This window comes from Odontesthes bonariensis, chromosome 9 (assembly GCF_027942865.1).
Source record: "Odontesthes bonariensis isolate fOdoBon6 chromosome 9, fOdoBon6.hap1, whole genome shotgun sequence".
Classification (NCBI taxonomy): Eukaryota; Metazoa; Chordata; class Actinopteri; order Atheriniformes; family Atherinopsidae; genus Odontesthes; species Odontesthes bonariensis.
The window spans coordinates 10370175-10396243 of record NC_134514.1 but is presented as its reverse complement, the minus strand read 5'-3'; the positions used below and the strand labels follow the sequence as shown (position 1 = coordinate 10396243).

Genomic DNA, 26069 nt, shown 5'->3' with positions numbered 1-26069 from the left:
GGATTAAGATTGATCTTCAAATTTAAATGACAAACAGGTCCAATTCCTTTCTGAGCAAATTAAACATGGATTGGTAGTCACATTAATTTACAACAGCTCAGTAAACCATGTGCTTTTATTACCAGTGCATATTCAGAAAGAAAACAAAATAATGGGTATGGTGAAATACTTTAGACACATCTAAAAAAGATGAGCAATTGACTTTTAAAAGGCGTCTTTGCTCCTGTTTGGCAACAAGTCAAACAACAGATCAGGTGCATGAAAAAACATCAGCTTCCTGGCTGACTTAACTGTTAGTAATTGAGTTATACTAAAGCCCCGCAACTCCACAGTGTGGAGGGCTAATGTTGGTGTTTAGATGTTAAACACAGTGTTGTGGACAATTAAGTCAGACCAGGTGCCTGTCCTGAACACAACCATTCTCTTTTCTGCTGTGGCACAACGTTTTCTTCTGAAATTATACAAAATGAACACAAGGGGGAGCAAGAGTAGCAACAGCTTAACCGGTTGACGAGTCCGTGCTTTGGAGTCATGGCTTGACATAGTGCAGGCAGGAACTCAGGGCTAAGAGATAGATAGCTTACAAATATATCACGGAGTGTTCACTAGCCGATGCCATCTACTAAATGGTAAAATATTTGTTTCTTGTGAAGCCACAAAATACGAAACACTGTAAAACAGAATTCATATTCCATCTTCATGATTTTAGTGATCTTTGATTCAGACTACATTTGTACAAATGAACAGTTTTCTCACAAAGCAATAAATGTGGCCCTCTCACTAATGTGCCTATGAAATTAATAATATCTGATATTTTTTCACTGACACTATAATCAAATTTGGATGGATTTCCTGAGATATGTGTATTATTTCTGGTAAGGTGGTAGCACTTTAGTGGACAACAGTAAAAAAAAAAAAAAAAAAAAAAAAAAAAAAAAAAAGTATTAAAGGCTAGACAATCAATTAAACTCTTCAACCCAACATTACTTATTAGCAAAGAAACATAAGAAATTCTATTTATCGTTGGCATCCAAAATCAAAACAAAGATGGAGATGTAGCTTTGGAAACCAGCTGCCCATCTGCACAAATGATAATCTACGTTTTCAGGATGTTGGTGGATACTGAATTCTGCTTTAAGGGGAACTGTCCCCTTAAATATGTGAAATAAAAAAAAAAAGAAGAAAGGAAAAAAAAGTACATAAAAATTTAGAAAAATAATTTGTAAATGCTAAGCTAGTACAAAATAAAATAAATTAGCATTCTCAACTGTTTTTCCCCTTCAAAATAACCATCATAAACAAAATAATTATTGTGCTGCTTACATAAGCAATAAAACGACACTCTTTTCTGTAAATTGTGTGCTGGGTGTGTTTCAAGAGCCCACTCTTTAACAGCTGCCAAACACATAATTAAAATCCTGGAATCCTTCATCCTCCGCTGCTCTCTGAATAGGCAAAAGACTGTGTTTCAAATAATAGCACATACATACAGAGTGATCTAATATACACAATATACATTCATGTATATACATTACATACAGCAAATCAATGCACAGATGGTGGTGACATTTTTATGCGAGTTGCCTGTAAATGAGAAACTTTACATTTCATTGCTGGAGAAGCATAGCACTGTTCATTTCACTGTAAGCATTAACTAGCTCATGGTAAAAGCAAATGATGGGTACACTGTGTTGTTGCTTAAGTATTCAGAAAAATCAAACTTCATGCATCTGGTCAAGTTATGGCTGATTAAATACTTCGGTCTATCACCTAAAGTGTCAGGTCTTACAGAAATTCTAGTTTGATAATATCATCAATGTGTACGATGCACAAAAATGCCTTTGAAACCTGTCCAAAACCAGTCCATTTGTTGATGTCATTATTTGTCCCAAGGACGCTACATTATTCAAATTGAAAAATCCGCTTTCAATACACATCATAAAGGTAAAATGAGTTGACAACTATATCTGGAAAATATGCTGATGTGCACATCAAAAGGCTGTGCTGGAAATACCATTGCACCCAGTGGAATACATTGGTTGTGTCGTCAGTGCTTGTAGTGGTGGAGACGGCTGCCTTAGGTCTCTACTGCAGGTAGCGGTAGACCTTAAAGCAGTGGTTCCCGGAGTCTGCCACTGCCACATGGCCATCAGATGTAAGAGCCAAGCCCTGAGGGCCATAAAGTGGGTCAGCTGATGTGTTGATGTAGGAGAGGAAAGACCCTGAGCTGTCGAACACCTAGAGAATAGAAGGACCGGTTGTAAGTTATTGACAATCTCAAAAAGCTGATTTCTGCACTCAGGGAAATCTGTTTTTGTGAAGCTAACCTGGATCCGACTGTTGCCCCAATCTGCCACAATAATATTTCCATTGGCATCAACAGCCACTCCCGTTGGAGCATTGAACTGGCCATTCCCCTCACCATGGGAGCCAAATTTAAACAGAAACTCCCCATCTGCATTGTACACCTGTCACCAGAGAGAAAGACACTTACTCACACAAAGGAAAACATGGATCCCAAAACAGTATTCAACGTGCATGGCTAAAAGTATTTAAAAACAACAAAGCCAGTCAGGCAAGCCAGCTACTAGCCTTCTGTTCTTCATTTTGTGAAGTTTATGTATATTTAAGTCTGCCTTTCCTTGTTATACTAATACCAAGCATTTAAACTGCAGTTTTTCTTGTACAACAGGATACACATGACAAAGCACAGGAGGTTCCCTGTAACTCCAGCCAGTCAAATGTACACACATACCTTTCTCTAATCCTTTTATTCATAAAACTTCCACTGCAGGTTAACTTTAATAAATAATTGATGTACAAACTTGAAGCAACCCCTACCTTGACTGAATGGTTGTGAAAGTCTGTAACAACAATCTCATTTTTGTTATTTACAGCCACAAAGTGAGGACCTGAAAACAGGAAAGGGGACAGAGCGGGAAAGAGTAACTATGAGTCACATATTGCTGTACAACACACAAGAGGAAGTTCCACACTATTTTCGGACTTTGACAACAAAACACAAAATGGTCACAGAGAGACTCTGAGTTGATGTTGGACAACATGCGAGACATGACAGAGCCGATGAAGCGACACGTAGAAAGAAGAAAGATTTATTTTCTCAGTTCACACTCACAGTGAATAAATTACTTACTGAAAACAGGGCCAGATTTACTAAGCTTTGATTCCAGTGCAATGTTTGCACCACTTTTCTCTAAAAGAAAAGAAAAGGTCCAAGTGAGAAATTAAACTGAAAGAAGGGTGAGTTACAGCTTTAATGAGACTGCAGAGCTGAAGTCCCGTCTCAAAGAGAATCCAGTAACACAAGCAAATTACTGTTAATCCAAAATCCGATTGAGAGGCTCAGATAAAAATCCCATTGTTTCATGCATTAAAGTGAATCATGAATTTATGCCTCGTCCAGTATCAGCTCTGTTTTGTACTGAGATGATTGGCTGCATATGTACGGTTTAGGGTGGTCTGTGAAACAATGGCAACAACAAAGGAGCAGTAACTGTGTTTTGTTGTCTGTCAGTAAGCAGGAAGCTGTACATGCAGACACTAGATGGACCCTAAATTAAAGGGAGTACAAAAACATGCTGATTGCCAAAACATTCCTGAAAGGGAAACAGAATCTGTAAATCTGGCCCAGTCAAATGCCTTGATACATGCTGCTTCATTTAACGTGGGTCGCAATCCCTTCCTGGAAGAAACGATGACAAAATGATCACGCTGTTTGTTACTTGTAAGAGCGCACGTTACCTGCAAAGTGCCTGTCTGAGGTTCCTCGAGCTCCAAACTTTGTCACCAGCTTCCCATTAGATTGGAAGATAAAGACGCAGCAAGCTTTATTATCAACTGTGATGATATGACCATTCTTATCCACGGCCACGCCTTTGGGTCCCATCAATCTTCCAGCACCTATTTTATTCTGTGGCACCCGGGAAAACAGTTTGGTCATTCAGATTTGCAGTTTTCAGACTAATGTGGTTGCTTTCTCCGTGTCACAGTTCTTACCTTGAACTTGCCATCTGAGGAGAAGATGCTGATCCATCTATTGTCGTAATCAGCCACGATTATGTCGCCGTTCATATCTACTGTTACTCCTGTGGGGCGCTGCAGCTGTCCCGGGGACCGACCCCTTACCCCAAACCTCATCTTAAACAGGCCATCATTAGAGAATACCTACAATCAAGAGAGGTTATTTACTCTCAAAAATAAAGGATTAAGTAATATATTTTTTTCAGAGAATGACTGACAATAACCTGTATGCACTGGTTGTTGCTGTCTGCCACCACAATCCGCCCATTACTGGAGGCTGATATGCCTTGAAGGTTTGTAAATTCTCCTTTGTCTCGTCCTCTTGTTCCTGAAATATAAGAAAATAATCAGTGTACCACTGCACATCTGTCCTGCTGCTTACATTTAGCTTTTGTTTTGTGTTTTACAATCTAACATAGGTCTTACAGTCTTAAAGTAAACCATTAAAGCATGCTCTGCATCATGAGACATGATCCAAACAATCTCAAGATACGACTCAAAGTGTTCACCTGAGAAAAACATCATGCACCTCGATAATTAGTATCTACAGTTAACAGGAATGCGAACAGTTATTCACCCACCAACTCTGTAGATCAGCTCATCCTCTATTGGGTTTTCCTTTTTCTTGGTGGTGCTGTACATGCTGGAGGGCCTGCGCACAGCCTTCTGTCGAACATGACCTCCTCCTCCACTTGGGGACTTCACTCTTCTCTTCACGTCTTCTGGCGACTGCAGGACATCTGACGGCTTGACAGCACGCAAACGGAACGGACTCCCCCTCACAGGCTGCTCATATAACAGCAAAGAGAAGGTGAATTCTCCCTCAGACCGGATGGTATAGCCAACCTCGTAGGTGCCGTTTTTGTTGTCCACCACTTCAGCTTCAGTGCACACTCTATCTGCTGAGACGATCTCTGCCCTCAGAGCAGCATTTCCAGTTTTCACCAGTTCTCCATCTTTGTCTTTAGTGGTCACTGTGATGGTGATGTGCTGGCCAACCAGTGCATGTCGCAGGCCTTCACCGGTGGCAACACTAGTGTGGCCTACAGCTCCTGTTGTGATGAGGACTCCCAGGTTCTGAATGGAGCGCCTCAGTCCATCTGTCTCTACCTGGCATTCAAGGTGTCCATTTTCGTGAGGATTCTCAGGGAAGGTATGTCTCGCCAAAGCACTGACTCTCTCCCCCATTTGCTTCTGGACCAGTAGGACTTCAGTGGCGCTGCCATGGCTAAGGGCATGCTCTGTGAAGTTGCAGCTGCTTTGAATGTTCTCTTTGCCCTGAAGCAAAGAGGTGAGCTGAGTTTGAAGAACCTATAAATGTCCAAAGACACACAGACAGACTATAAGCATGGTTTGTGCTGAAATGTGAAATATCGCAGCATTTTCATCTCTTTCATCAAGATGGTTATGAATAAGATCTCTGACCTTCTGCTTGGTGCTGCAGATGTTTTCCACTTCAGTGATAAGAGCAGTCTTACGCTGGTGTAAGGCTTTCTCCAGCTCATCAAAAGTATTACTGATTTCAGTCACCGCCTCGTTTTTCCTCTCTGTTAGTTGCTTGGAGATGTCGTTCACAAGCTCAATGGCAGCTGTCAGTTGAGGTAGTCTGCCAGAAGAAAGATAAATACAGGGTAAATCGTTCAAATCGGAATCGTTTCTACTTTTTCCCAGAGGCACTTACTAACTGATTATTGATGAAATGGCTGAAAGTCATACCTGTTGCGCACAGTATCCAGCTGACTTTTCAGAGCTGACTTATGCTGCTCCAGCACATCCCTCAGAGGAACTGTCACATGTTCTCTGTGTTCCCCTTCTGTGCACTCCAGACACATGGCTGTCTCACATGACTCGCAGTAAAACTCCATCACCTGCAGGTGGTGCAGTGGAGCACATAAAAAAAAAAAAAAAAGAACCTCACATATCAAAAATATATTTATGAGATTCTCTATCATTTGGCATAATTGTCATGAATTTCTACCCAATGTGATGATTCTCCCCCACTATTTAACACTCATTTTATCTTGGCTTACCTTGCCCTCATGATTGGGGCAAGAAAGGGGCTGACAGGTTGTTGCTGAATTGGCCGACTCAAGTACATTGCAGGCCTCGGGTTGGCTGCACTGGGGGTCTCGCTGTAACACCTCCATTAGGTTTGTGATAAAGAAGTTGTTCTGTAAGGCTGCCACACCCTTCTCAGGCAGGATTGAAGTCTGTCTGCAGACTGGACAGGATAGTGTCAAAGACTGGGGAGGGATGTAGTTCTGTAGACATCTACAATAAAAAAAGACGTTAATAAAATTAGTTTGTGGAATACAGCTGTGATCAGGTACATGTGTCAGGCTCAGAATGCTGTAAATGTGATCTTATTAGTTACAGCTTTTACCGAGCACAAGGATTGAGGACTTTGCAGTGCAGTTAAGTTTAGTTAATTTTTATTCCTGAAGTAGCTGTCAAATGTTTGAATTAGTTTCAAATGGTTACCTGGTTCTTCATAAGTTTTGAAACTTAGACTGTACCTTGGTTTTTTTCTATCTAAATGCATGTTAATCATTTTACGGTCACATTGTTCTTAGTATGTCAGTCACCCTTAGGGCATTTATAAAAGGCTCTATGAAAAAATATCTGATTGAATGATTCAGAGCTTACTTCTCACAGAAAGTGTGCAGACAGGGCAGAACTTTGGGGTTGTGATAATGGTCTAAACAGATGCTGCAGACCAGGAACTGCTTGTCTATCTGCCTGACCACAGGGCTGGTGCTGCCGGTCTCACGCTTAGCCATAATGACAGACATTCAAAGGGGGAAGGGACCTCTTAACCTGGACACATAAGATAGAAAAAACAGAGGAAAGGTTAGGAAATCCTTCAGGAAGCATTCAAACAGGGAGAAGTGGGTGTATTTGTTTAAGCAAACTAAGGAAGAAATGAGTCATAACGCTTTATAACATCATAAAACCTTCTCTGAATCCTGAACGGCCGACATTTCATTTCGTCCCTCTGCAAACTATGTCAGTAATGTGAGCTTTTTAGCAAATAGTCATTTGACTTTTTTGGTCAAGTTAACACAGTGGGGGGAAAAAATGCATGTGATCAACACCGCAGGGTAGAATTATCAGCCATGCAAACTATGCTCTCAAGATGACCCGACATGCCTGTGCTAAGAGTGGCCTACATAAACATGTGAACAGCAAACTCTGGGAAGCATCCTGCGTTTCATTTCTGGCAATATTCTAACATACACTGTGTTAGTTTCATTATTTAGTTGAATTCCAGACCAGTGGATGTCCTGTTAGCTCTCAGATAACATAGTTACTGTCACATGAAACTGTATCACTGGGACAAGCACAGATTAACTCAGCGCGTCTATGACATGTCATACATCTGTCATATTGTATGCAAGCACATTCAAGGATTAAATAAAGTCTAAAAACACAGACGTGCTATGCTATGACATGCTAAATATGACAAACAAGCATGCATATGCATATCATGTGTTATAGTGCTCACATATAAGCCAGTAGTTTACAATTTTAGAGAAAATAAAAGAAAATGTACTTAACCTGCATATACAGTAGGTACCTTTTTCTTTTTGGTAACCTCAGTAAGAAAACAAGAAAGCCTCTATTTGACTGAGTTAGTTTTTGTTGACTTAATACCCATGCAGAGATACTGATGCAATCATCCTCAGAGACGAAAACTAAACTCATCTGGGTAGATAACGATGCTAATATAATCAAAGTCAACACGGGGAAAAAAAGGCTGTGACAGCAGAGCCCAACTGTAGGTTTCACAAGCATCATGGTTGACTTAATGCAAATGCAATTTCAAAAAATAAATTGAAATGTGAACATAAATATTGTAAAAATGTGTCAGAATTCAGAGCATAGTCAGGAAATGCACATCATTAGTAGCTGTAACTGTACAACTACTTTCTGGAAACTCACAACCTTGAATTGTGATTAACTGTACAAGTTCTGCAATTTGTGCACTGCTGTGACCCTATTGGAATGTAATTCTGTTTTATTAATTATTATTTATCTACATTAGTATCATTTTGTTTGTTTTATTCTATGTTTATCTGTTTATTTATTTTTATTCTATTTTATTTATTTATTTCTATTATTATTATTGCCAGATGGGGATATAATGTTCATGTTTAAATGTCAATGTTTAAATCAATGAAAAATCATAATAAAAATATGTTAAAAAAAAAAACTGTACAACTACTAATGATGTCAAGAAATGTAACTCTTCAAGTTAGAAGGGCATGAAGATAATAAACACACCCTGCTTACAGTAGTGAAATAGATACAGTGTGCACAAAAACAAAGGTGGATCTGCTAAAGTGAGTCTTGCTATTTATTCTAATATATTATATCAATTGTTCATTGGCCAGTTCATAACTGGTCTTTCAGTCTGACCTGGGATGAAGATAATCATCATGGCTGCATCTAAACACAAAAAGTAATATTTTTCTCCTCTTTCAGCCATTGACAAATACATCTATGGCCCTTTTCTTTGAGAGTAAGAAAAGGAAAGAGGAAGCTTTGAAATACCACACCCCAAATTCCTTCCAGTTCCTTCCCTTGACTCCGAGCAGGCTGAGTTCAGGAACCACCTGTCTGTCTGTTGAGTGGGGGGGGGGGGGTTCTCGGTAAGCTGGGCTGCCTGTCTCACATGAGCAAGCAGACTTCATGCAGCTGTCCCTCTCTGCAGCACAGACCAGTAAGCTCTAACAATAGCATTCCAGCTCTGCTCACAGCTAAACACCGCGCATATCCTTCCCTACCATCTTGTTTCCTTTTTTTATGAAGTCATTTTTTCTTGGCCCTTTAAACTGTATAAATGCAGACAGAGCATCTGCAAGCCTCATGTCAACCACAGAAACCTTGTAAGAGATTTTCTCAGGCATGCAGATTCCATTGTTGCTGCTTCCCACGTGATTGGAAGGCCTCTGCAGAGCCCTTTCACTGTCCACACAACAGGCCCTTGCCCAACCCTCCATGCCTCCCCCATCCCCTGACTCCCCTAAAAGGCCCTCCCCTCCCTGTGCTTCTTCCTTCTGCATAGACTGAACTGTAGCAGCTGAACAGTGACATCAGGAGGAAGCTGGATGAGCCAAAGCCTTCAGGCTCCTCCCCTCTTGGCCGGCTGGCCACTGGCTTTGGGATTGCAACAGTCTCCCCCGCCTTTACTTCCCTCCCTCCCTGCCTGCCTGTTCTCCCAGCAGCCCTCCTTAGCTCAGTTACTCCCACTTGCCTCACCACGGAAAGATGATCTTGCTTCGAAAAAAGTCTCGTTGACAACAGTCCTTAGAAGGTGTTTGTATACTTAGAGAAAAGCTAAATAATAAAAGCAACTGAATCATGGCAGATGGTAAGAAGTATACCAAGTTGTATCTCATAGCTTGAAATTGTTCTTTTATTCCAAAATATACATACCTCAAAAGCTTAATAAGACCAATCAATCTACCAAAAAAAAAAAAAAAAAAAAAACAAGGGCGAACAGTGAGTCGAAATACTGAAAATAACATCGATATCAGATGTAATAACAGGGACATCAGAGCACAAACTAGAACAATCTGCTCTGACCCTTAATGTTTGAGGGTGCATGAGTTCAGATATCTACAGCAAGGCTTCGTCATGGGAAACACATGATCAGCATTTCATATTTTAGGTCAGTTATCCCCGTCAATGTGCTACCATGTTTTCACATTGTCCTATATATGTCATTGAAATCCATGTTGCTTGCAGAAATCCACAGAACGTGAATGGTTGCAAGTTCAGCTGTATTTCTGCAAAGTATCACTTGCCACTCTCACCCTGCATTACAGCTAAGTGGCTTAATGTCTTCCTGCAGGGTCAGGCCCCGTCTGCCATCTGGATTACCGAGACTCCCAGATTCAGACGACACCACCATGTCCAGTCCACTCAAATTCGTGTAAAAGCCTCATGTGCACAGCAAATATTATGTGACTGGCAATGGTTCTCCTTCCACCAGAGGTACCAAAGGTATTCCATGAGTGAGATAAGTTGTTTGCATGCTTAACATCTTTCTCCTGAGGTCAGGTATGTCATGTATAAATGGTCTAATTGTTTTTTATCAACATGAGCTCATAATTACAGAAAACAGTGCCCACTGTTTAAACTGCCAGGACTTCGTCTGTTCCAAAGGATATCTTGTTTTTGTAGGTATGATTCTGAAGATAAATTGACTAGTAACCTGCAAAAATTTCAACAAATCATAACTCAGTGCCAAAAATTAAAAACAAAGAAATGGCAAAAAGGAAATAATTAAGTTAATGGAATGACTTATGGGGGTGCATGGTGCTGGTTCAAACCTCAATTAGCCTTTCTGTGAGGAGCTTGCATGTTCTTCCCAGAGCATGCGTAGGTTCTCTCCGGTGTCCTCCCACCATCCAAAGGCATGCATGTTAGGTTAATCAGTGTTTCTCAATTCCGGTCCTCGGGACCCACTGCCCTGCATGTTTTCGATGTTTCCCTCCTCCAGCACACCTGATTCAAATGAATGGCTCCTGATCAGGCCCCTGCAGAGCTTGATGACGAGTTGATCATTTGAATCAGGTGTGCTGGAGGAGGGAAACATCAAAAACATCCAGGGCAGTGGGTCCCGAGGACCAGAAATGAGAAACACTGGGTTAATTGGTGTCTCAATTGACCCTTGGAGTGAGTCCAAGTGTGCATGGTTCTTTATCTCGTTTGCTTCGTGTCCCTGTGATGGACTGGCGACTTGTCCAGGCTGTACCCTGCCTTTCACCCAATAACAGCTGGGATAAGCTCCAGCAGCCCCCTGACACTCAATTGGATTCAGTTGGCATAGAAAATGGATCGATGGATGAAAGAAATAATGAAGTGGTCACAGCAGGAAGGTTCCTGGTTCATTTGAACTCTGTTACTCCGGCATCCTCCCACAGCTCCAACAAATGCATGTAATATTAATTGGTGATTCTAGGAATGAGTGTGTGGTTACTCGTTACGTGTTTTCTGCTTTGGCCAAACAAATTTAATTGCGTTCAGGCTGTTGTGCAATGATCTCGAAATTTGGTTGTCTGCCTGACTCAATCAGTACATTGTCAACCACAATTGAGTCAAGCTATGGTGCAGCTCGACTTGGCAATCTAATTAGACTTCGTTTTGTCCCAGTATACATGCACGGGGGGGGGGGGGGGGGGGGGGGCATTATTGTGAACTCTCAATAATGGTTTAAGCGACCATGAGTTTACTCCTATTCTGAATAGGCTGTTTCGGTCACAATATCTGTCTTTTTAGCTGTCTGACGAATGAAACCGAAAAATATATAAATTAAGGCAACTTTATTGGGAATTTGGCTCTACTAAGTATAAAGTAACTTATACTTTACTGTTTTTATCTAAATGAAAAAGACAAACAAAAGAAAAATGGATTTGAACTGTGGAGCATGTGCCTAAACCGATTCGAGTCTGGTTAAGCGTATACAAGCATTATCTAGTTGTGTTATTTTGGCTTTTTAGAGTTCTGATTTCATACAATTTTGCCAGGACTAACAGGTTTTCATGCCTGTGTCTGGGTTGGGTATAAACTAGGGCTGGGACTTTAGCGCGTTAATTTCGATTAATTAACTACACACATATTAGCGCGTTAAAAAAAATAACGCATTTTAATCGCACACTATATATTTTTATTTATTTATTTATTTATTTTTTAAATACAGACGGATGGAAGCGTCGACAAGAGCGTGGTTGTGTGCAGATTATGCAACAAGGAATTCGCGTATCACCGCAGCGTATCAAGCCCAGAGGCGGCGCTAAGGGGTTGCTTGCGGTTGCTATAGCAACCCCAAGAATGTGCTCAGCAACCCCATAGCTACCCCAACTTTGGGGCTAGAGGCAGGTTTACTGCTCACAAAGAACAGAAGTGCAGTGCAACAACGACAACAATATTAAGAAGTAAAGAATCACGTATGTTGCTGCGTGGTAGCCTATCCCCGTTTTTCGTTCTTTAGCTGATGAATATACATATGGAAAGGTATAAAACACCAGCTTTACTGGTGAAACGGCTATCCACATTGTTCCTAGATCTACAGTAGCTGTGGTGATGTCATTCTACAGTCAGCCAATCACGTCTGTTCTAAATTACCCGGGGAAATCGGAGGTCTAAAATAATATTTCCATAAAGCAGATTTATGACTAGCAACCCCTCACATTCATGCAGCAACTGCATAGCAACCCCAACGAAAAATCGCTGGCGCCGCCGCTGATCAAGCCTCAAATATCACCTCAACGCTAAACATATAGCAGCTAGCGTGGAAGCTAACGGGGCCCCAAGCAGCTTAACATCCAAGATTCTATATACTGTGTTTTCATGCATGCTACATTCAGATTTCAAATAGGGATATGTTCTGTGTTTGTTGAAATATTGTTGAAAATGTTAATTTTCTAAAGGATAAAGTATATGCGATTAAAATGCGATTAATTTCGATTAATTAATTTCAAAGCCTGTAGTTAACGCGATTAAAAAATTTAATCGAGTCACAGCCCTAGTATAAACACCAATTTTTTAAATCAATTCATATCTATCATTTTAATTAGTATATTTTCGTGGTAGACCAAATACGTGCAAAGTTGCATATTAAGTAATAAAACATGTCTCATATATGTCTACAACTATCCTACAGTACTGATTAGATCCCACTGAAAGCTGAGAAATGATGAAAAGATCAATTGGAAACTGCCCCTTTAAGGAGAATATCATTTGCAGATTGTGAATATCATTCCTTTTGCTTGACTCCACAAGATTCCAGTATGTGTGCTTCTAGGGCCATAAAAAGTATTTTCCTAATCTCTTCCTCTTCCCTTGTTTGAGCAAGAAGTAAGCACCCATTCTCCCAACAACATCCAGTGTTTTAAGTCTGCGTAAGTGTGTTTAACTGTATTTTTTGCCACTTTGTTAGATTACATGCACCATTATGTGGAATAGATCCTCTATGGTTGATTTTTTATCTCCAGTGATATTGGCTGTAGCATGTATGTGAAATAGCAGCAATTAGACTTCAGATACTTCAGTATATTTCAGCCGTTGTCTGTGTACAGGGCTGATGAACATTGGTGAAACTCTCCTGAGGTCAGAGGTGTTGGCCCTTGATGTGCTCTCAAGATGATGTTTAAATATAGACTGTAGTTTATGTTTCCAACCACTTGCTCCCGTGTCTTAAATCAGTAATTATTCCTGCACTGCCTGAGCAGTTTTTAGTTTTAGGAAACGTTGCAGTGCGTTGCAAAGAAATATCTGCAAGTCAGACAGAAGGAGAGAGAAGATAGGTTTAAGTGAGAAACGCAGCTTCGTAGCAGACTTTAATGGAGCTTTACCACAGGATTACGTAATAATTAAATATTTGAACTGCTTTCTACATCAATGAAAGTATCATATGTCAGATGCACTGCTGAAAATATTTGTTGGACATTAAACTGTTACTGTCTTTTCAAAGCATTCACATTTTTACTCACAAGGTAGCAAACTGATAAGACATACCTGATGGACTCCAATTCAGATATAATCAGAAGCAGGTCAAGCATGACACATTGCATTGCCTTCTTTGTTTTACAAACAACAATCCAGAGCCCAGGCAATGTTTAGAAATACAAGAATTTTTCATTTTTTCAGTGCTAAGAGGCAACTTTAGGGGCAGCAAGAATGCCTGGCCCTATGATGACTCATCAATCATCACTATTCACATAATACAGAAACTTCTACCCAAACTAACAAAGCTCTTCTTACACGTCAATGCATCAGAGGAAGAAATCCGTCTCAATGCATCAGTCTGTCAGAAGCGTCACAGCAGTGAATGTTAGGCTCCTCTAATGAAAGAAAACGTTGGATTAGGCTTCTGTGAACACCGGACATAAGATACTATTTGATCTATTATTATCATGTTATGTCATTTTCATTGAGTTAATCTGAGGATAAACTGAGCTAGATAGTCAAATTGATATGTCCTTTAATCTCTTTTTACTTTTTTTTCTTTAAGTGCAAGTAGTGACTGAAGCTGTGAAATGTTTGCAGCCATTAGATTGATGAGCTCTGACAGTTAATAATTGGAGACGAAATGAGCACATCATGTCAGAAGGTGTGTTTCTCCTGGCAATGATAAACATTGGCAGAAGACAATGCGGCATGCAGGCAGTGTCTGCAGGCACAACATGCAATGCAGAATTTCCGAAAGGTCGATCAGTGCACAAGCAGTGCCTGCAGTGCTTATTTACCTGCAGCAAGAGCGGCAATATAAATGTGGGTTCTCATATTGTGTCACATTTATGTTCTGTCCTGAGGAAAACCTGGCAAATCTTCACGTGGTTCTCTGATCACCAGTGCTCATTGTAGCAACTATGATGCATTGATTATGTTGTGAAAAAAAATGGAAGTATGAAAAGTGAATGCACAGAATGTGAAATTAAATCTGATAGCTTGATAATGTGCAATTATACAAAAATATCTAGATAAGGCGTTGATAGTCTCTACAAGGTACATCGACCATAATAAGGTACAAAATCAAAATATAGTGAGAAGTGTGATTTTTTTTTTTTTTCAAATGATTTTGAAAACAATTTACGTTGCATTGTGCTTAGTTTTATCACCAATATTCGGACGGTGAATAGGCTTATGCACTATGTAAACATATGTTTATGCTATATGCTGCGATTCACTATGAAGAACCGAGTTGATAAATTTGAAGAAGACACAAATCATTAGGACTGCACCTCTTTGAGCATTTATGGTGAGGATTCTTTCTGAAAAATATTGCTTTGCAGCCAATCAAAGTCCTGAAATAACATTGAAATATCATTTTACAGTATATCTTGAATAATGCTTGATGTGACTGCATCTTTTTGATTTTATAACAGTAAATATACAATGAACTAAAATTGCCATCACACAGTGAAAAGTGGTCGGAGAAAGTCCTAATGGCCCGTTATGATCAATCTGTTGTGTAGAACTGGAAAACTCTTGATATTTGAGCAGAATACAATCAGATTTAAGACTTAAGTTATATCTTCCAGGTTTACTTATTTGTTGTCCTCACTCCTTGTTTAATAAACATTTACTTGGGGACATTTTTGCTCTCTTTGTAGTTGTTACATGCCATCTAAAAGGCTAATATTATTGCACACATTGTGGTTAGAAACATTGTTTTAAACAGAAGTCATGATGATTAGTAAGACGAGTTTGGGCAGTCATAAAGATTAAAGCTTAATTACAATAGAGCAACGTATTTGATTATTTAAACTGATATGGAAATCTGTTCTGTTCGTCTTTCATGGTTTGACTGTAGTATACAATATTATAGTATGAATATATGCACACACACATACTACACAATATACTACAAACTACATGTCTGCATCATTGTCCTCTGTAACTCTGTAAGAGATGATTGATTGATTAGAAATATTTTTCAGTTTGAGCTATATCTCTATAGATATATAGAAATGTACATATACTCACATGTGAGTATGTGTACATTTCTATGTCTAACTAACCTGGCTATTTTGTGTGGGTGCAGAGGCTATTGATTTTGACAACATGTAGAGTCCATGTTGCATCTTTTGTACCGCCACGTCTGCTTTGATCAAATCCACATTCAAAGGTCACACTGAATCTGGTGACACGCGACAAATTCAAGCTCTGCTCCTGGTTGTCCACACTTCTACAAACTGATACAACAACCCTTGCTGAGAAACCTGCCCTCTGGCACAGCATCCAGGACGATCTGGCAACCTCTCAATGACCCAGTGCAAGCAGCCAGTAGTGTGAAAGCAGCTCCGTCAGCTGCATTGATCGTAAAAACCCCTTGAAATGATTTAGACAATGATGAACTATGTTCAAGAACAAATTTCAGTCCACATGGGCCCTCAAAACTGTCAGCTCCCAGTCTAGGCCAGGAGTGTGAGAATGATGCATCGTCTCATGCTGTTGCTGCAGTCAATGTCTGACATGAGCAAGCAAGATGCTGATTCACATGTGCACCAGGGAGCTTCCCAGCAGGCCACTGCACACAAATTCAGATCAGAAAAGCAATGGGGGTAAAAAAAAAAAAAAAAAAAAAAAGCCCTGATCCTCTAAACAAAGAAGCATCGTTGCTTGATTCCAAAGCCCAGCCCTCATACTGCAGCAGAGATGCCCACCTGCCTCAGAGCCAGCTTGGAGCTAAAATGGAGAAGTGTGTGGGCTGGTTGAGGAAGCATCAAAGAATCAGAGTATATTATCGTAACGGTAGGTCTCGAAAAAAAGAATTAAACCAAATCATTTCACAAAATGGTTGTCTTTGGATGTGATGCTAAGTAATGTTGAAAAATGCAGTGTAGAAGAAGGCAACATCACAGCAGATGAGAACAGCCCCTCGGTGCATTCACCAATGCACAGATGCTCGTGGGGATAGGGTTATCTATTATTAATTTACGGTTACCCTGGTCATTGTATTATCACGGTCGCCAGATATCCGCACAAACGAGACGAGAAAACAGAAATAGGATCAAACTAAAAGAAGTGAAAGGCTTATATTGGACTCACATTAACTCCCAGCAGGAGGGTCTGGAGTGTCAGCATCGCAGGCTGTGAAGAAAGCTTCCCATTGTCAGTATCCCGATCCTCAACAACAGAATCCACAGACAGGGCGGCAGAAAGGAAAGGGCAGGGTCTGTCTGGGAGAAGACGGGGACAGTAAGGAAGAGGACAAGAGAAAGGAAGGGACGAGGGGCGCGGCTTACATGTAGTATTGGTCGAACAGCCGGTGGGAGGAGTTGAAGAATCCAATAGTGTCAGGGGGGGGGGGGCAGGGAATATGCGAGAGTGGTGATGTCTGAGGGTCTGACTGTAGGAGAAGTCTTTCTGGTGCAAAGGGGTTCGGCTTCTTTAGTAACCACCCAATACCCTTAAAAGGACAAAGGATGCAACATATTCAATATGAGCTTTGAATTGTTAGGATGCAAATATTTGTGGAATATAATGATAAATGGAATATGTTTTTAGATTAAAAAAAATATATATATATTTCACAGTTGGTTTGGTTGTATTGCCTCCAGAGGGCCTAGTTTTTTTTGTTTTTTTTTCAATTTTAGCCATAAACAGTGAAACTGTTGATTATAATTTCCAGTATATGATGGCAGAGAGTTGAGGAGGTTTGGGGCAAGTCTTGGGCAGTTCTTTTGGTGGGAGTGAGGAGCGTGGACTCAGTATATTGTGCATGGTCCATTGAGAATGAAAAAAAATGGCACTGTATTGAGATGTGTTCGACTGTGTCTGTGGCAGCTGTGATAGTGCAGAGTGATGAGTTTGTTGGGGGTGGGGCTCAGGGTGAGGGGCAAACAGTCATCTTTTGGTTTTATTCTGCAACGTGGAGTTGCCATGGAGACTGCTTCCAGTTTAGTCAAGATGGCTGCTGCAGTCTGGTTATCAGCAGCGAACAGAGCACACATACATAGCGTGGGTCTCACCAACAGGGCCTTGATATATCTAAATGTTGATATATCTAAATGATATATCTAAATTCTTAATTATGTTATCACATCATTAAATGACAGTATGATCAGTCAAATTTACTTTGAATAAATCATTATTTCAATATCCTGAACCTCTCTTCTATTGATCTGTTTTCATGACTGGAATTACCTAAAAACAGATATCTAGATGATGTCCAACAATCAAATAAAGGACATGTGTATATATTTTTTTACCAATAACATTATATTAAATTAGAATGATCACACACCAAATTGAAGAGGCTTCACACATAATAAAGTAAGGCTATGAGCTGAAATTATTATATAATCACGCTACAGTTCATTACATTCATTGCAACTTTCTTTTTATCAGTATGTCTATAGTCTCAGACTTTACTGCAGAAAAACTGACTGAATCAAACATATGTTTGACCAAAATGAGGAGAGTAACTGTTCTGTCTATTCTTGAACCTCAGTTTAATAATCTGAAATTTAGTGAGAGGACACAGTGTTCAAACTGAGATAACATATTCCAAAACAAACTCATCCTAGGGGGAGCAGGTGGGAATTTTTTTAATGGCTTAACAACATTTTATTATCAGTTTATCTTTTTGTAGATACAAATACAAAATAGCGTGGCTTCAATTAAATTTGGACAACAAAAGACTATAAAAATCTTTTATTTACAACTATTTATTTATACCATTACAGTGAACAATTTTGAGACATTTTTCATATCACTATAATTTGAACAGCCATACAACTTACTTTATAACATTAAAAGCAATCAGACTGTCAACCCCAAACATAAACTCATTTTTTTATGCCTTCATAGTTGCACTTAAGTGGGCCGGCATATTATAATTCCAGTGCTCCAATATGCATTGCTAAGGGAAGCTAATAGCAGAACAAACTGTATGAATACCTTAATTTACTGGCACAGGCTGCAGGGCTGTTTTTGGCTGCACTGTAGGTTCATACTTTCCACCACAATCAGACACTCAGTGTTGGCCCTTAAACCATGAAAGTCTCCTCTCAAGTCAGTTTGGCATTAGCACTTTTCACTTTGCCACGGACTGTCCAAGGTTCAGCCCTGTTCAGATACAGGCAGCCTTTGTCACACTGACCCATTTTAGATCAAAACAATGGCTGAATTCAGCAAGAGTATAAAAGCAACCACAAGCTTCTGCATTTATGATGTGTTTCTGGAGCCACTAGAGATGAAAAGTTAGAAGAATCAGAAGGCAAATATATTCATTTTTATATCAATGAAAATTAGCAATACTGTATAGAAGTGTACAGTACAAGCAAATACTAGTGTCTGATATAACAAACAGACTTTGACTTTTCAATGTTTAAATCTTTCTTGTCTTCAACCTCAACACCCTCAACACTTCCTCTGTACATTCTATAATGTTGTGCTTTTTTAACCTGACACAGAACACACACTGTAAGCATTTAGTCATTTCTCCAACTAGTGAGGACATTATCATATTATCAACAGATAATTACCTATGAACAGACAACAAAGACTAAATACCTTACAGTGAGCCTGCCCATCTTTCCAGTGATTATCAGCAACATAGAAATTGCCTGAGAATTCACAATATCTCCATTTTCAACTTACAGTTAAATCTCGCCATCTAGTGGTAAAACATACAAGTGACCTTCAACAACCACTTTCTCAGAACTTTCTTTCATACATTTTCCTTGTTTCAAAATTAGAAATGAATAAATCGTCACCACAATATAACAAGCAGATGCATGTCACTGCTATATGATCATAAATTATTAATTAAAGTAACAGGTTAGTAATGTAAGCTTTAAATTAATACATAATTATTCAATAATTAATTCAATATTAAACAAGACTACACACTAGTATCTGTACCCTTGTGAAGAGTTTCCTTATTGTTCTGCGGTTTGCTCATATCTCCAAGACGTTTAAAAAAACTGGAAAACAATCGAGAGGTCTCAGTCTTAAACCACACACTCCTGGGGGGAATATTTTCATTATTCCTCTGTGGGTCTGTGCTCTCCATTGATTTGTCCCCTTGGTTTTGCTCCAAAGACATTCCATCTGAAAGATGAACTGAAGAATCATTTGGTTTAATCTTCTTTTCTGCTGACGGTGTGTTCAGGTCTTGACCATCTGATTTTTTGAAGTTCTGAGAAGCGTCAGTAAAATCAAACACTGGTTTAGAGGGCTTGTGTCCAGCTCCCTCTCCTGGCTGTGCTCTTTTGTCATGTGTCACATGTTTGGGACTTCTAACTGCCGGCCGAATCCGCGGAGTACCTTCCTTTTCCTTGGTATTAGGAACTTTGGTAGGTAAAGTATGTCGGCGTCCAAGGTTATGGATTGAGGACGTCTGGGTATCGAGCAAAAATCGGACCAAATCCTCATCGGTGGGGTCTCCTGGATACCTTTGAGTTTCCTCATCAAAGGTGAGCTGACGACGCAAGGTGGTCCTTGCAGAAGGAGATTTCTGATTTTCCAGAGAGTAATCCCCAGATGAAACACTACTGCGGCTGTTCTGAAATTTCAAAACTTTTTTAGATGTTTCACGCAACTTTTGGGCCTCCTCTGCATCATTGTCTTGCAGATCTTCCTCATCATCATCAGTTGTGGCTGAAAAAGATCTGTTTGTGGAAGTAACACTTGTGGTTCTTTTGGCTAGGTGTAGTAAAACTCCAGAGTCCCCTTTTCTGGAAATTTTGATCTCTTCTTCAAGGGTAGTGCCACGTTTTGCATTGTTGTCCTCTGAACATGACGGAGGTTTCTTTTGAGAAAAGTTCCCTGTGAGTTCAGCGGCTGAATTCCATTCTTTTCTACACATCTCCTTGGCTCTGAATGTTTCTCCGCGCTTCTGATTTCCAGTGGGGAGGTTTGTTTGAGAACTGATCTCTGATAGGCTCCCATTAATAGGGCTTGTGGGACTTCCACGAGTTGATGAGGGCCTCCCAGATTTCCTCCTCAAACTGCCATCTGTAAGGTAGTTCTGCAGTATGCACTCTAATGCAATACCATCCATTTCCTTGTCTCTGGTGGAGCAGGTAGCTGTGGACCTGCGCTTGGCTGCGTTCTGTGGCTGTAACCTGTTTATATGTCTCCGTTTCATCTCTGTCATCTCTCTGGCCTTGTTTTCCTGTATAAAAATGTACATGTTAATGGATCAAGAAGGGACTATTTCAGCCAAGGTAAGAAACACGTCAGCACATAAACTTACCTGCATGGCCCGCATAAACTTCTCACAGAAAGATTTGAAGATGGAGCAACACTCCTCCAGCCTGAACTTCTTGGAGTCCTCGCAGAAGTATTCAGCCACAGAGTCACTTACTGACTGCAGTTCTTCAAGATCAGACTTCATTTCCTCCAAGCAAACCTCAGCTTCCTGATGGGAGCCCATGCAAAGACGTCACAAAATGTATTCATCGTTCAATTTCACACAAACGGGACAGTATTCCCCACTTGTAAAAGCACCTCTCACCTTTAAAAACTCATCCATTTGTTCCATCAGCTCTTCTTCTTTTAATGTGTCTGCTTTGGCATCTTGTACTTTCTTCAATTGTCTTTCAAACTCTGCGTCAATGTCCCCTTTATTTATTCTAAAAGAATGTTTAAAAAAACCATATATTAACGTGTATTTAAAGCTAGTTCATAAATAAGTTGGGTTAAAACTAGAAATGAATAAATGTATGGACCTAACATTGGCATCTGCTGATGTGTGGCTTGTTTACTGCGATTATGATATGTATTGCTTGTGGTGCAGTGACTTTGGCCTGAAACTTGCAAGATATATCTACATTTAATCTTTTTTAGTAAAGTCTTTATTGGGCCATATAAGCACTGAACATTTTCTTCTTTAGAGCAAGGCTCTTTTTATGTTACAGGTTATTATAAAGGTTTAATGACACATGGGTGAATGAAATTCAAAGATAGTGTGATGAAGAGTGGAAATACAATAAAACATTCAGTTAATTCTTACAAAGCATACTCAATTTCCCTGACATTATAGAGAAAATAAATGTTTTAAGAAAATCTGTATCAGCTATCCGCTAATGGCCAAATTACTACTTTTGTACAGTCAGAGCATCCCTCACTATACCACAAATGTTAGAAAAAGAAGATTGTTTACCGTGCTGCAGCTTCAATGTATTTGAGTTGTTCTGGAAATTTAAGCAGCGCTACATCTGCCTTCTGAGCTTGCTGTGGGAAACATATAACTTTGTGTTAGAAACAGAAATACGTCTTAAGATTTAGAAAAACAGAATCAAATTTGCAATCAAATAAAAGTACTAAAGGCCACTTGCCATCACAACGTAGTGCATAAGATTCATCCCAGGTTTGTTTGCTTTGGTATCCACTAACTTCAGCAGGGAGGCCATTCGGAAGCCAATTGCACTGCCTGCATAACCACCCTTTGAACAAATAAATACTTTGAGATCAAAGATGCACAAATACAAAGGAAAACCATCCAATACTCCAGCATCACATGTCAAACACTCACAGCATTCATGTAGTTTCCAGTCTTCAGTACCAAGCGAATGACAGAATGAAGATTATCGCACTCTAACAACTCTAAAAGAAGACACATGGTGTTAGCAACAGAGTTAAATGGTTTAACAACCCAGTGTTACAAGTCAAATGTATTGTTAATGTAAAAAAAAACAAAACGTACCCATTCCAGCATCTGTCAGAGTCTGAATAAATTGTTTCATTTCGTCCATGAGTGGGAAAAATTCCTCTTTCAGCACCAAGCAGCTCAGACGCTCTTCATAACTAATAAACACCAAGCAAACCACTTCTTACCTCAGTAAACCACATTAAGCTCACAATAAAATATGCAATTAATGCAATTACATTCAGAATCTTTACCTATGAATCTTGACAAGCATTAGCATAAAAAGATCTGCTTCAGGAAGAGCAGATGGGTCGCCTTTAAACCTAACCAGCTGCTTCACCTGCATTCAAGGAAAATAAAGCCCACAAATCATAAAACCAAACTGTGTCTGTGTAAATTAAAAGGAATAATGCTGTAATATTTGCATGATTCAAAGAAAAAAAATTAGAATCTTTCTTAAATACCTCCCCTTCATCTGGCAGCAGCCGGCACAACTCTCGCAGTTTTCCGGAAGCAAACCTGAGACCACGTCCCGATGTAATGTCCTCAATCATATCTTTTACAGGCCTGCGAATGAAGGTGGAGAGAGAAGAGATCCAGTCCTGCAGTCATCACCAATCACAATGTTTTTTTTGCTTTTGTGTAGGGTTGGAACTTCTATTGAGCCGTATGTCTGTTAATCCCATAGTTTTACATGCTTGGGGCTGCTGACATCTACGTACAAGCCTCTACCTGTTCAAACTACTTCACAATGCTTGTGTTTTCAATCCACACAGAGACACAAACGATTAAATATCTTGTGACTTAAATGTGCTCTTTTTAGGAGCAGTAGGTACCAGCAGGAGATAGGTTAACATTTACATACTCTGTGCTAAGTTTGAGCTGCTGGTGACATGTCTGTCAGTTTGATTTACAATGGTATTCTTCCTGTTCCTGATTGAACAGCCTTGAACAATGCAATAACAATAACTCTCCGTTGCTCATCTGAGATGAAAACCACAGGGAGGTCACCTGCTGGCAGTATGAAACATTGTAGATCAGACCGGTCTTGACATGCCGGCTTTCACAGGTTTGTGAGGGTAATGCAGGGCATGTTTGAGACCAATCTAACTGCCTGATCCAGTGTTGTTTTGCACTGGCATGGTTAGATAGTTGTGCAAAGCCAATTACACTTCAAGAGTACTACCACTGACTCACCGCTTGAATTGCTTCAGGAAAATTCCGATGTTCATGCTCCTCTTGGAGCTGAGGATAGAAACCTGGGAATAGAAATAGAGTCTTGACTATAATCAGCTTGTAAGATGATATGATAATTATTTCACTATGTCATTTTGGTTTGAAAAGTATCCTTTTGCATCAAAAGTAGCCTTAGCTTTTCAAATGAGAGAGTTGATTCCAAAGGTTAAAGTTTCTTTGAGTTGATTGTATTGAACAGTCTGGGCAAAGATACCATATTGTATCAGCAACACTCTTGGTGTCTCTTTATCAAGAAGGTACATTCTTAGGTCAAAGTAAACGTTTATGAACATATTTCAACCGTGTTTTGTTTAACAAACTTGATTGATCGACAGTCTTTTAAAGAAATGCTGTCCACTAAATTCAATAGCATAAATGCAAAAGAGGGCTACGATACAGACTACTGTTCTGTGAGGACAGAATTATGCCTTCCCTTGGCAAACAAATATGAAGAATAGTGAGACTCCACCCTTAACTTCAGTCATTCAACATCAATATGAAATGTTTCTAATACAGTCATGATGTTATTTTTTAATTACAGTTTTGGTAATGAAATATATGAATATGCATGATTTACATTTTACTATCAACTCTTGGAAACAGTCTATAAAATCTATTCCTTTTCCCCAAGTTAATCTCTTGTGTCGTATAGACTGAGGAGCTAAACCAAGAAAAGCCATATCCAGTTGAAAGTTTGCTACAATAGTGGGTGTACATTCAAGAAGAGGGAGGCTTTGAAAGGATGTTTCCTGTTTATCTCAAATGCATGCCTGGAGAAAAAAAAAATCAATCCAGGTCAAAGGAACATGTCTCCATATCACAACACCAGTCTGCAAAGACTACCAAACATTTCAATCTATTGCTACAAATGCTTGGGGTTAGAGTTTCACTGGGGAAGAGTGACACGATGTCTGCTTGTACTCACCATTTCCCCTCCTGTGGTAGAAGTCGGCAGGCCCCTCACACTTGAGCGGTTCAGGGCGTTGTGATGTTGCCGACCCTGGTTGTGGCTAAATAATTCCTCCATGTGATCGGTGTCCAGCTCATATTCTCCATCAGGCTTATCTGCTGTCCAGATGTTGTGCTTTCCTATCACACTGTGTTTGGGAAGGGTTTCCCAGTTGAAATTGCGCATCCTGGAGCGCCGGCGGGTTCCCTTACCAATAAGGCCTGGTTCATGGTGGGATGAGGGAAGTCCAGGGGCTGGAGGTGGAGGTGGTGGTGGTGGTGGTGGTGGTGGTGGTGGTGGTGGTGGAGGTGGAGGTGGCGGCGGAGGTGGTGGAACGGGAGGGCCTCCTTCATGCATCTTTTAATAGTCTACAAAAGATCTCAGCAGACTTGGAAATCACTCATGATCCTTTTCTCACATACAGGCAGGATGCAAGCTTGTACAGAGCAGTGAAATGTAAGCTGTTTCTTTGGTGGTGCAGCCGTAGGTCCCGAAGAGATTTGTCCAAAATGTTGTCAGCTAGGAGAATTAATTCAAACTGAAAGAAAGGGGAAAGGGGAAAGGGCAGAGACACTGTTATGTACATGCCCAGGTTTACCACCACATCAATGTTTAGAAATAGATAACACCTCTCAACAGTGTGTAAATTGTTTTCAGGAGAGCCATTATATCCTCATAAACAGTTTCCGGTAGCTATAAAAAACATTACGTCTTTAAGTAAAAGCAATCCATCAAAAAATCCCAATACAAAGGTCACTCTGTTATCTATCTGCATTACTCACAAGTTGCTGCTTGTGTAGATATAATAAGGAATGTCTCCGAAACACGTGACAAGGGTTTTAAGAGACTATTTTACAAGTTTTTCCAATAGAAAAGTCTAATTCCCGTCTTGAATATCCTTGGTATTTCTCTCAACACATTGCCAACCGTATCCACATTTATCTACAAACGATAAAAACAAGGTTTTTCTTTCTGTAATAGCATTATTTTCAGAAATAGATCAGGCGAACACCTTACTTTTTAATTGGTCAGTAGCGGTTCTATGATCGTGTTTCCCTCCATTTGTTTCTTCTCTTATGGTCCTCTTGTCGAAACTTATAACATACGCAATTACATCAACCTGGATATCGCAAGCAAAGAGTGTCGAAATTACTTGCGTGTTTCACGACACGCCTAGGTAAATCCCATACTTCCATGGTAGAGCACACCTTCCCAGTGGGAGGAACTCTGGCGTTTATACGGACGTTATTTGGTCTGGCTGGAGTCTGTGGCCGCGCTGCGTTTGTTATCCAGCTGTCAGCGGTTGTGTCAGCTGTCCACTGGAAATACAGGCGGATAAATGTCCTGACTGATAGGGGCTATTGATTTCTTCAATGTCTATGCATTTACCACCAGGCCAACTGAACTAAATAATAGGCTACAATTAAGAGAGTACGCCATAATGTAGCAAGTGAGTTAGATTTCACACATTTTCTTTTTTCTTTTCTTTTCTTTCTCTATGCTGCATACTGTGACTTGCACAAATCATTTATCTTTGTTGAAACATTGAAAGACACCCCAGAAAATTAGTTCAAATATTACTTACCTCTTTTCTGCAGTAGCCCTGTACAGTATGACAATGAGTGGATCTCTCACTAGTGTCAATAATTGTAATATTATCTTTCTGTTAATATCAAACGTATGCGTTGGAGTTAGGTATTCATTTACAGCCCAGTTTATGTTTCTAGTGTT

General features: G+C 39.9%; 2 protein-coding genes across 4 annotated transcripts; both read right to left on the bottom strand.

Moving 5' to 3' along the window:
• Positions 1 to 97: 97 nt before the first annotated feature.
• Positions 98 to 16775, bottom strand: LOC142388142 (tripartite motif-containing protein 3-like). 3 transcript variants are annotated; one of them, XM_075473076.1, is made up of 13 exons: positions 16603 to 16775; positions 6688 to 6858; positions 6072 to 6312; positions 5758 to 5909; positions 5467 to 5647; positions 4623 to 5352; positions 4266 to 4369; positions 4018 to 4185; positions 3763 to 3931; positions 3155 to 3214; positions 2842 to 2912; positions 2328 to 2468; positions 98 to 2238 (listed from the first exon to the last, which is right to left on the bottom strand). In XM_075473076.1, exons 2-13 carry the CDS (start codon positions 6831 to 6833, stop codon positions 2086 to 2088), a joined length of 2316 nt encoding a protein of 771 aa, XP_075329191.1. In that variant the 5' UTR covers positions 6834 to 6858; positions 16603 to 16775; the 3' UTR covers positions 98 to 2085. The 3 variants fall into 3 exon arrangements, with proteins under 3 accessions (XP_075329191.1, XP_075329192.1, XP_075329193.1); XM_075473077.1 differs by lacking the exon at positions 3155 to 3214; XM_075473078.1 differs by lacking the exon at positions 16603 to 16775 and having other exon boundaries at positions 6072 to 6262; positions 6688 to 6771.
• Positions 16776 to 18135: 1360 nt separating this feature from the next.
• Positions 18136 to 25619, bottom strand: LOC142389020 (uncharacterized). The gene is made up of 12 exons (XM_075474572.1): positions 25356 to 25619; positions 24315 to 24876; positions 23351 to 23412; positions 22618 to 22720; positions 22408 to 22493; positions 22211 to 22311; positions 22040 to 22110; positions 21843 to 21950; positions 21668 to 21738; positions 21020 to 21137; positions 20759 to 20923; positions 18136 to 20677 (listed from the first exon to the last, which is right to left on the bottom strand). Exons 2-12 carry the CDS (start codon positions 24693 to 24695, stop codon positions 19403 to 19405), a joined length of 2541 nt encoding a protein of 846 aa, XP_075330687.1. The 5' UTR covers positions 24696 to 24876; positions 25356 to 25619; the 3' UTR covers positions 18136 to 19402.
• Positions 25620 to 26069: the final 450 nt, after the last annotated feature.

Coding starts and splice junctions, on each gene's coding strand:
- LOC142388142 (XM_075473076.1), bottom strand. CDS start 6,833: ATGTCTGTCATTATGGCTAAGCGTGAGACCGGCAGCACCAGCCCTGTG. Junction 6,313..6,687: donor CTGCACACTTTCTGTGAGAA/GTAAGCTCTGAA, acceptor TTTTTATTGTAG/ATGTCTACAGAACTACATCC. Junction 4,186..4,265: donor GCAACAACCAGTGCATACAG/GTTATTGTCAGT, acceptor TCTTGATTGTAG/GTATTCTCTAATGATGGCCT.
- LOC142389020 (XM_075474572.1), bottom strand. CDS start 24,695: ATGCATGAAGGAGGCCCTCCCGTTCCACCACCTCCGCCGCCACCTCCA. Junction 22,721..23,350: donor TTCCTGAAGCAATTCAAGCG/GTGAGTCAGTGG, acceptor CTTCATTCGCAG/GCCTGTAAAAGATATGATTG. Junction 20,678..20,758: donor AGTTTATGCGGGCCATGCAG/GTAAGTTTATGT, acceptor ATTTTTATACAG/GAAAACAAGGCCAGAGAGAT.